The sequence below is a fragment of the Carettochelys insculpta genome, chromosome 2 (assembly GCF_033958435.1).
Source record: "Carettochelys insculpta isolate YL-2023 chromosome 2, ASM3395843v1, whole genome shotgun sequence".
Taxonomy (NCBI): domain Eukaryota; kingdom Metazoa; phylum Chordata; order Testudines; family Carettochelyidae; genus Carettochelys; species Carettochelys insculpta.
In genome coordinates this window covers 219,922,448-219,933,484 of record NC_134138.1, presented here as the reverse complement: position 1 = coordinate 219,933,484, position 11,037 = coordinate 219,922,448, and the positions used below count along the sequence as shown (strand labels likewise).

At 42.6% G+C, this 11,037-nt stretch overlaps 1 protein-coding gene across 3 annotated transcripts in view; it reads left to right on the top strand.

Moving 5' to 3' along the window:
• The first annotated feature begins 398 nt into the window (after nt 1–398).
• SP4 (Sp4 transcription factor) overlaps nt 399–11,037 on the top strand; it is a 70,914-nt gene continuing 60,275 nt past the window's right edge. The window contains exons 1-3 of one of the 3 annotated variants that reach the window (XM_074984647.1): nt 399–594; nt 1,176–1,267; nt 1,697–3,257. In XM_074984647.1, the coding sequence (XP_074840748.1) occupies nt 588–594; nt 1,176–1,267; nt 1,697–3,257 (1,660 nt within the window). In that variant the 5' untranslated portion in view covers nt 399–587. Of the gene's footprint in view, nt 595–959; nt 1,072–1,175; nt 1,268–1,696; nt 3,258–11,037 lie in introns of those variants that run through there. The other 2 variants (XM_074984648.1, XM_074984646.1) reach the window with 2 other exon arrangements.

The following is an 11,037-nucleotide window of genomic DNA, read 5'->3' as shown; positions in this document are numbered from 1 at the left end:
GGACTTTGCTGCTGCCCGCCTCGGCTCCGCCCTTTCCCTGCCGCGCTTGGCGCTGTCAGGCAGCGCGGGGAACGCTACTGCTGCCGGCGAAGGTTCGCTTCGCTCGCCGGCTTCAGAGCTCGCGCCGCCTTGGCCCCACCCTCTCCTTGCCGGCGCGAGGGCCTTGCCAGCCTGCCCTGGGCTTGGGCCGTGCGGAGCTGGGCTCCCTAGCTGCCTCGATCCGCCCTCGCCCCGCCCATCCGCGAGGAGACCAGCGGAGAGGAGAGGCCGACTCGGCTCTTGGGCTCGGTTTCCTGCTCAGTGGGCGTCAGTTAGGCCTCGCTGGGCCACGCCCTCCTTCCCCCCCCCCCGGCTGGCTCCAAGCTGTCACTCAAGCGCTGGGCTCAGGGGCAGGCGGCGGCAGCGGGCGGAGAGAGGCAGCTACGCCACAGCCCAGCGGCGGCCATTCGTGGAAAAATAGGCCGTCCCGCTCCTCCCAGCTCCGGCTGCGACCGGCCTTCTCCCCGCTACACCCACCCCACCCTCCGCCTCCTCCCCCTCTTTCTCCTCCCCCCCAGAGCGGCGCCTCAGCGGGGCATTAATGCGGGATGAGCGGTATGTAACCCCCTCCCTGCCTCCCTCAGCCCGCTCCACCTTCCATCCCGCCCTCCCGCAATCATCCCCTTTCTTCTCGCTCTCCCCTCCATTCCCTTCTATCCCGCCCTCTCAGTCCTCCCCTGGCCCTCCTTCTTCGCCCTTTCTTCTCTTCCTTCCCTGCCCACTTCGCTGTCCGTCCCTCCTCTTTCCCTCCCTCCTCCGTTCCCCCTTTCTCCCCTAGCCCGCCCTCCTGAGCACATCCTTCCCTCCTCATGCCTCTTTTCCTCTTCTTCACCGCCACCCTCCTGTGGCTGTCGGTGCTTTGGGGGCTGGAGGAGGGTTGTGGGTGGGTTTTTCCCCCCACTCTTTGGGAAAGCAAACCAGACCTCCCCTTTCTGGGTGTTAACTCTCCAGCCCCGATGGGTCGGGTTTCAAATCACGTTTTTTGGGGCTTGAGCTTTTGTCATAATGATTTGGAGTGTGATTTTCAGAAAGGTAAAATCGAAGGGACTGGGTACCAAAGAGGAGGTGCTCATACGTTTTGCTTTTGTATAAACAAAGGTGAATAATTAACTTGGAATGCTTCATATATTTTGCAGATCAAAAGAAGGAGGAAGCTATGCCCACAGAGGGAGAGAAATCTCCTGAGACAGAGAACAACAATAAAAAAAGTAAAACTGGAGGCTCACAGGTAACACAGGCACCCAGGGATCTGCACAGCTCATAAGGTTTAAAACAAAACATACAGATTACTGCATTTCCTGTTCAAGTTGTCTATCTTTGGGGTGGGTGAAGCCTGGTGGTATTTACTGGCTGGACTTTTTTTTTGTGGCTTATACTTTAAACTGCTAAATAGCATATTGTGCATTGAAGAATTTTGTAAAAAGGGTTGGATTGAGGAAGAAACTTTGTTAGTAGTGTTGTTTTTTGGTGATAAATCACCTTATTTTTCAAGCATGTGTGAGATCCTGAGAATGTACTTCCTCAATAAGTGAAGTATGATCTCTGTGCCCGAAAACAAGTTTTTGTGTTTCCTGAATACATTTTGATGGCTGAACTGTCAACAATAACTCAGATCTACTTTTCTAAACATATTGCTGTTTTCTCTCTTTATGGGTAGGATTCTCAACCTTCACCTTTGGCTTTGCTGGCAGCCACTTGCAGCAAAATAGGGACTCCTGGTGAGAATCAAGCAACTGGACAACAGCAGATTATTATAGATCCAAGCCAAGGTTTGGTGCAGCTTCAAAATCAACCACAACAGTTAGAATTAGTAACGACTCAGCTTGCTGGAAATTCATGGCAGCTTGTTGCTGCTGCTCCTCCTGCTTCAAAAGAAAATAATGTTGCTCAACAAGGATCTTCTGTTACTTCAAGCACAGCAAGTCCTTCCAGCAGCAATAATGGGAGTACCTCTCCTTCAAAAACTAAATCGGGCAATTCTGCTGCTGCTGCTAACCCTGGACAGTTTCAAGTAGTACAAGTACAGAATCCCAGTGGTAGTGTCCAATATCAAGTCATCCCTCAGATTCAGACAACGGAAGGTCAACAAATTCAAATCAATCCTGCTAATGCTACAGCTCTACAAGATTTACAGGGACAAATTCAGCTCATCCCTGCAGGGAATAATCAAGCGATCCTCGCAACTGCAAATAGGACAGCTTCAGGGAATATTATTGCTCAGAACATAGGAAATCAGACAGTTCCAGTCCAAATTAGGCCTGGTGTTTCAATACCTCTACAGCTGCAGACTATTCCAGGTACTCAGGCTCAGGTTGTAACAACTGTGCCTATAAATATTGGAGGAGTAACGCTAGCGTTGCCTGTGATAAACAACGTGTCAGCCAGCGGTGGTTCTGGACAGGTTGGACAGACTGCTGATAATGGAGTTTCCAATGGGAATCAGGTAGTATCGACACCTGTCACCACTGCTTCTGTTAGTACTATGCCAGAATCCCCTTCCTCTTCTTCCACGTGTACAACCGCTGCCTCTACATCTCTAACTAGCAGTGACACTTTAGTTAGCTCTGCAGAAGCAGGCCAGTATGCAAGCACAGCAGGCAGCAGTTCAGAACCAACTCCTGAAGAATCTCAAACAAATGCTACAGAATCAGAAGCCCAGAGTTCCAGTCAGCTTCAACCTAATGGACTACAAAATGTGCAAGACCAGTCAAGTTCACTTCAACAGGTGCAAATAGTAGGTCAGCCTATTCTACAGCAAATTCAGATCCAACAGCCACAACAGCAGATTATTCAAGCCATTCCTCCACAGTCATTTCAGCTCCAATCAGGACAAACTATTCAGACCATTCAACAACAGCCTTTGCAAAATGTTCAGCTGCAAGCAGTGAGTCCAACTCAGGTACTCATCAGGGCTCCAACCTTAACACCATCAGGACAGATTAGCTGGCAAACTGTGCAGGTTCAGAATCTTCAAAGCCTCTCAAATTTGCAAGTTCAAAATGCTGGGTTACCTCAGCAGTTAACCATCACCCCAGTGTCTTCGAGTGGGGGTGCAACTATTGCTCAGATTGCACCGGTGGCTGTTGCTGGTACCCCAATTACACTGAATGCTGCCCAACTTGCTTCAGTGCCTAACCTCCAAACTGTGAGTGTTGCCAGTCTGAGTGCAGCAGGTGTCCAAGTTCAAGGAGTTCCAGTTACCATTACTAGTGTTGCAGGTAAGTTTCTTTTTATGATGTGTATTTTCTTAAATGTAATTATGCTGAGGGTTAAGTGTTTTTGCTTAGGCTTATGGGTTTATCATTGTAAGAAAATGAAATGTAATCAGTGATTATTTTTTTTAATATGGTGATAGATGTATCCAGACTTCCCACTTTTTTTAAAATAAGGAACTTGACTTAATTTGATCAGTTAGAACATTTATGACAGAAAAAAGAACCATGCATTGTTAGTTTACCAAAGAGATCCCTTTCAGGTTTTTCTGTGGTTTGAGACTTAGTGCAACATTAGTTTTGGAGGATGTTCAGTTCTTGATGGTTTATGCTGATAATTGCTGTACACCATTCTCAGTGACATAGGTGAAGGAGACAGCAAGTGAACTTAGATAATAGTGTGGTCATTACTCACTTCAATTGATTACAGCGGTGGCTTTTCTAACTCTTTTTTGTAACCCAGTAATGAAGAGAATTGCTGATGCCCACAATTCAGGAACAGGGAGTGTGAGGTGTGGGGTATGGCTCCAGGGTGTGGCAGGGATGAGGGTCTTATGGTGCAGAAAGACTTCAGACATTTGGGAGGTGGAGTGGCTCAGGGCTGTGGCAGGGGTTGGGGTGCAGGCTTACCACTGTTGGCTCCTGATCAGTGGCACAGGTGGGTGCAGAGGCAGGATACCACTGCACTCTGGAAGCAGTCAGCAGCAGGTCTGGCTCCTAAGTGGAGGTACGCAAGCAGCTCCATGTGGCTCTAACTCACAGGTACCACCCTTCACTCTTCTTCTGTCTCTCCCTCCTCCACCCCTCCACAAGTGCAGAGCTGGTGCTCAGAGCAGGAGCAGTATGTGGAGTGCCAGACTTTCCCTGCTGTTGGACTCTTCTGAGGTGCAGTGTGGTATCACAATGAGTAGGGACTAGCAGTAGGGCCTCCAAAATGTGGGTTGCAACGTGGTGTTAGCACCCAGAGGCCTTGTTAGCAGGCCGAGCAAGGTAACTTAGTGCCTTACATTCTGCAGTCCAGTATTGGGTCATGACCTGAAGTTTGAAAAACACTGGATAACAGAAATCCTTATCCTTATGTAATTCCTGCATTACCCTTCATGTCTGTAAATTGATCACATTAGTGCAAAGGTTTGACAAATATATGGGTGTAGAACAGGTACAATGGTTTAGATTTGTACATACAGACCATTTGCAACAAGTTTGCTGATTGAGTTGCAAGCAGCCTACAACTGCAGCCCATGTGTGTAAGTTGTTTAGCTATGGCCCACAAAGCGTAAAGCTGCATGTGTGGTTCACAGTAGTAAAGTTTAAAAACCGCTGATGCAGAACATAACTCCCTTAGTCTGTTTAAAAATCATTCTTGGGTGTGGTTTAATGTTTAGTACTAGCAGTCTAACTTAAAGTAGCAACGAAGGGTCCTGTGGCACCTTATAGACTAACAAGTTTTTTGTCTATAAGGTTTTAAAAAATCTTAAGGTTTTTCTAAAAGTTTTTTGTCTAAAAGTTAGTCTATAAGGTGCCACAGGACCCTTCATTGCTGTTGCAGATCCAGACTAACACGGCTACCCCTCTGATACTTAATTTATAGTGTATGTTTGACTGTACTCTTCCTATGGGCTAGAAGGAATTCAGAAATGTAAATAATTTATAAAAATATTATGTGGGGTTCACAGTATGGCAGGGGAGGGTTATATGTTAGAGGGCAGAATGGTGTGTGAAATATAACAATTTTTTTATTTGTAAAGTTAAGTCCAAATATTTTGGAGGATGCTGGGGTGTATCAATGAACTGCATCTGCATTAGAGCTTTTGCTGGTATAAAAATGTTGTGTGGTTTTTTTTTTTTTTTTTTTTAAAAGACACACCAGGTGATGACATGTTAGAAGTTTCTAGTGCAGATCTAGCCTTACAGTGGTACATGTATGCTTATTTTACACGGGATGTTTCATGCCAAATAAACTAAAAGTGGAGTAGTTGTAAACTGGAGGGGATTATGCTTCAGGGGGATTAGCCATCATTTGTGATGATCAAGCCTGAAAGTGCTGTGGCACCTTTCTTTGTTTTAGTTTTAACTGTCAAGAACTCCTTGGTATTGCTGGAGGCATATCTGTGTATTTTCACTTTGTTGCAATGTGGAGTTTACTTGCTGGGATTATCTTGGTATGTCTCACTTAATCACTTTCCTTCCTTAGGGTCCTTGGGCATTGTTGCACCTTTGTCAATGCTAGTTTCTGCCTGGCCTGTGCAGTCACCTGTGGGGTCTAATACGCTGATCTGATTTCAGTTGTTAGATTTTTATGAGCAGGGTTGTTGTGGTGGTTTGTAGCTTGTGATAAACAGGAGGTCAAACTAGATGATCTGATGGTTCCTCTGGTGTCATGTGCTGCTATAAATATTTCTGGGTCATTGAAACAGTAGGTTTGTTTCAGAAATGTCTCATCTCAGTAGTCAAGTTTGCAGTCTTGACTTTTGGCTGTTCTGGTTCAAACAAGTGATATTGCACTCTGGGAATGGATTACATGGTTCTGCTGTAGTGCTAGCTGGCCAATTTGGGTTGAAAAATTTGTCTTAAAGGTGTTTTTTCTTCAAAATAGCTGGTTAGGGAGGAACTCTTACTGAAAAGATTGCTTGGGGAAGCAGTATAGGAAACAAATTTTCTGTTTTCTGTAGGCTGTTCAATGTGTACTAGGCATAAGTAGGAACTTTGAAAAGATAATATCTTGTCCATTGACCATGCTTACAAGAACAGCAACAAAGTCTTGTGGCACCTTTATAAACTAACATATTTTGGAGCATAAGCTTTCATGGGCAAAGACCCGCTTCATCAGATGCATGAGTCAGGGGTAGGGGTGGGTTTCAGAGGGGTACATAAAGTGGGGTGGGTCTCAGTAATACCAGGTCTTGGATTAGATGGCAGAGGGAGCAAGACAAGGTGGGGGGAGAGAAATCATTTGGCAGCTGTATGGTGCTAGGGAGGCATCACAGAAGAAAATTCTTTCCTCTTGTCCCTGCTGCCAAAACATTGTTCATGTACACGAGACTACTGGGCATGTGGGCTCTGTATGAGCTCAGGTGAATATTCAAAAAGTCTTCTAATTACGTATATCTTCCCTTGAAACAGTTCTCCATTAATAACATGAGTATTGTGGGATAGGGGAGAGGAAAAATATGAAATGAGTTTTTTTTATTTGTGGCTAACATAGTGTAAAGACTTAGTTTAAATTACTGTCTATTAGGAGACTCTAAACTGCTAATTCACTATGATCTGATGTCACATCTAGAAATTAGAATCTTTACTAAAACACATCTCCAATATATCGCCATTTGTAAACTTTAAGACACTTCATTTTCTAGAAATTTTCTCACTTGCATAATTAACTACTATAAGCTAATAACTATATTCCGTTGTCATAGATCCATAAATACAGATGAAAAGGGGAACTGTCATAATTATCTTCAGGTAGTATATATTTTTATATATATATATTTTTTAATTTTGTGAAGTATTGTCCTTTGATCAAAAGTCTATCTTGGCTTTGGCAATTTTTCATGTCCGTACTGGATGGGGAATCACACCAAAATCTCCTTCGGTTCCTTCTTTTACTTCCGCACTCATAATTCTGCATGCAGATTCCCATTCCCTTCTATTTGATTGGGTTTTTATGACTTCTACCTCTTTAGACATGCAGCTTGGTGCCCCCCAATTCACTCCCCCATGGTATAGGCTCTGTGGCCCCTTATTTTCATTTCTGCTGCATACCAGATTCCCTTAGCCTGCCTTTTTATAGGGGTTTTGTGTGCTTCTCTTCCCATTCTCCTCCTATGCCAGAAATTGTATTCACATTTAATTCCCCCCCACGTCCCCATCTGGAAAACAGATTATTCAAGGTTTCAACATGTTAAACTCTGATAGGATAGGCAGAAATGACTGGCTTTATATTGAAAGGTGCTAATGAATGCCATAAACCCAATTGTTTGATCTATAGTACATTGCAGAGGTGCTTCTTATTCTGCTTCTGCTGGTCAGAAAATGGGCTGCTTGAATCTGCCATGTTTCCCTCTCTTAATTTTTTTTTTTTTTTTTTTTAAATCATCTGAAATTAGTAGGAGTCTGGCCATTGATGCCTAAAAACTTCCTAAAATTGTGGAATTGACTGTGTTTGGGCAATCAAAAGATATTGCATTAGAATAGGATAGACAGAAGTTCAGTCTGGTTGGCATCAAGTTGAATGCCAGGACACAGCAATTTTAGCCAATAAAATACAGGTGGAGCCTGTCTAGTGCGGCACCCTTTTGGATTTGACTGGTGCCAAACAGGAGAATTTGCCAAACCATGGGAGGTCAATATTGTCTAGCAGCATTACCAGCACTTCCACTGCTTATTGGGCTCTTAAAAGACATTTAGGGGTAAATTAGAACTAAATAATATGGCAGAAGTCTGAGAGCCAGGACTGGTGGCTGTAAACAAACTTTGTGGGACCACAGGAGACTTGGCTGCACCTGTGGTAAGTGGTTGTCTGGCTAAGTGAAATCATGCTAGGCTACTGATGTTACTGGACAGGAGAGCGCCAGTCTAGAGAGGCTCAATCTAGTAGTGGTAATACATGGAGGATAGTTTAATCATCAAATGTATTTATGGCATAGTTCTCTAGATAATAACCTTTTTGTTCTTCTGTTAGTCCATGGTTATGCTGTTCACTTCACTTATGTGTAAATGTTTACATGTGTAAATATCAAAATTACTAGAATTCCAACATCCATCGTTGAATTCTGACATAAGCAATGCAATTAAGCTTTGTCCAGTATTTGGAGCAAAGGCAGTTGTCCTAGTATCGTAGCATAATAGTTTTAGCTATTTTAGCAGTTGACACCATGGTTATGTGCTAGATACAGGTTCTAGCATTTTATGATGTTAATTTCACACTGATGTCGAAAGGTCACATTTACATTCTGAAAAGCTTCTTTTGCCTAATGTTCTCTATATAGGTCATGAATGAATTGTCTTGAAACTTTGAACTTGAGAGAGAGCTAATTATTCTAGTTATCCAGAGTGTCTGAAGACATACAGGACCTGATCCTGAAGTCGGCAGAAGTTTTGCCTGAGCATGGACAGTAGCATTTGGCTCAGAAGTTGAGTATCTCTGCTAACCTAGGATAAGAAGTCATTGTACTGTTGTGGCTGGTCTTTACTTGGTCAGTTTAGAAGCCAAGTCTTGATCTTTAGTTTCAGTTCTTAGTAATATGACAAAAGTAGGACTGGGCCCCTGGTTAGAATGTGGTGAATACTGTCCTTTTAGACTATTTTATTATGTATTACAGTAGTACTTAAAAGCTACACTGCATTAATGCTAACATAATAAAATTGTGTCTGCAATACAGACTAACTCATTTTTTAGTGTATGGAGTCCCCACCTCTCTCTTCAGAGGGCACAAAGAACTAGCTGGGGTGAAGGCAGCAGATGATGCCTTTGTTGTCCAGAGCCTTAGCATTAAGTAAGGTCCCTCTGCAGATAGGATTGGGTGCGGGGGAGACGGGGACACTTTTTCTAAAAAAAAGTTGCCATTGTTAACTGTTCAGCACTGTTTGCCTGAGTTTGCAGAAAGATTGATACAATAGCTGTTGGTGAAAATACCTGTTTATTTCAGTGGGTAACAACTCATATTCTGATTATATTTTTAAATGACAAAATTGTCTAGTATTTAATTGCTTGTCCAAAATGTGAGGAAAAGAAACCTATGAAAATCCTCACAGCTCATTTCAGGAGGATCTTTAACAAGATGGAGGGGCTGTAGTTGGTTTCATTTTTCTGAGGGGGATGGGTGTTGGATTTTACATTCAAAAGCTCAGGAAATGCTGTGTTAACTTAATGACTGCATGTAAATAGTGTGGTTTGTTTTCAACTTTTGTCAAATTAAGTTGTATTTATTGCAGTTTGAAAAGGTGCTTGTATTATGCATGTGCTTTAATTTGTCGTAACTTCAATTTCAGTGTTCATAATATAAAGATACTTAGTATTTACCCATTAGCTGTTGAAGAAAAATTTTGCTGTGATAAATGACAAAAAGCTGACTTGGCGGGTTGGTTTTTTAAAGTTCTCTTCACATACTGAAGACAATAAACACCAAATAATTGAACTGAAATGTTTTATAATGTTGGTTTCTTCCCTTCACAGACAATATGCACAAAAGGGGTTATGTTAAGTTATTAACATGCACTGTTAAAAGTTGAAAACCTCCATTTACCCTCTTAATTGTAGCAAGAAAAATGCTTTTTTTTTTTTCCCCCCCCCCACTGTTTGCTTCTAGTCACTACAGTCACAACACCTATAAACTTTGTAATGGAAACAATCACTTTGGACTACAGGAAAGTTAACAAGAAAGTGGGAAAGTGTAAGGAAAAGTTAACTGCCAAACCCTGGCAGGTGCATTTTAGGCACCGGAAAACAAATAGTCTTAACTACACTTTTGGGCACAACTTTCAGCCCTTTCACCAGGATAAAGCAGTCTGTTTCCAATCTTCTAGTCTTTTTCTCTTCAGGTTCTCTTGCCTTCCAACCAAGAGAGAGAATGAAAGAGAGAGGGGTTTTTCTCTTTTTTTTTTTTTGTCAGAACCCCAAGCTGCTTCTCCGTTTTATATATCTGCCTGCATGAGTCTAGTTAGGAGTTTCTTCTTTCCACCTGGCAGATCAAGCCTTTTCTCCAGGATAGTGCAGACTTTGTGCCTGGTTCCTTTTGAAGGCAGTAATCTATTTTCTTTGTCTGAAGGAATAGCTATATACACCACATCGCATGTGGCTGGTGTAGAAAGTAATCAACCAGATTTTTTTTTTTTTTTTTTTTTTTTTTTGGTAGCTTAGAAAAACTGTAAAAAGGTCTTATGGATTATCTCTCCCCTGATTTCAATTAATGTGCCTTTATTGAACCCTTTGAGAGAGCTTTTCCCCATCTCCCTAAGTTCCTCTGACTTTCTGGCAGTCAGGAGCCAGTTTAGTTAGGAAAAAAGTTCCAAATTCATCATGCAGTCCTAGTTTTACAAGTATTTTGTCTTAGGTGATATCTTCATATTGGACTGTAAACTTGAGATTTTTCTGAAGCACCGCACAAACCTGTGGTGCAGATTCTACATTAAAATAAAGTTGGTCTCAAAGCTGTGCAAAAGTTTTCTGTTGAACAAGATATTTCTGAATGTGCAAGGGCATTCAGAGATCTGGAACTCTAAAAAGCCATCCTTAGTTCAAATGCTCTATCAGGTCACTGTGTTGTGATCAGATAATGTGGTTGGTTTGGTGTTTTTGTTTGAGACTCTGTACCTTGCCACTCTTTTGGCAATGCAAATAGTTCTTTTTCCCCTTTCTGAAACTGCTCTCTGTCAGTATCTACACTGAGAGAAATCGGATTTAAGGCATTTAGCTCGATTGTACCAAGTGCCTGTCTTCGTTATAAATACCATTAGCTTGATTTATGGAGAACTAAAATTGATATAATATTGATATCCTAATAGTGTCAAAATCTGACAGCTATAGCATTCAGGCAGAGTCTAAAATTCCAAAAGAAGGCTAGTATGGAAGTGCCGTGTCTTTAAATCAAATTCATTAGCCTCCAGCGATGTCCCCGATGTGCCCCATAGTTCTCCGCTCTGGCCTCTGCCATCTCCACTGCTCTCAGGTGTGCAGGAATTAGGCAACAGACACCATTTCACTTTGGCACCTGGAAGCCCATGGCTGTGTATAGTTAGACATACACTTCTAGTTTATAGAGCATCATGAAATAAACATGACAGAGCA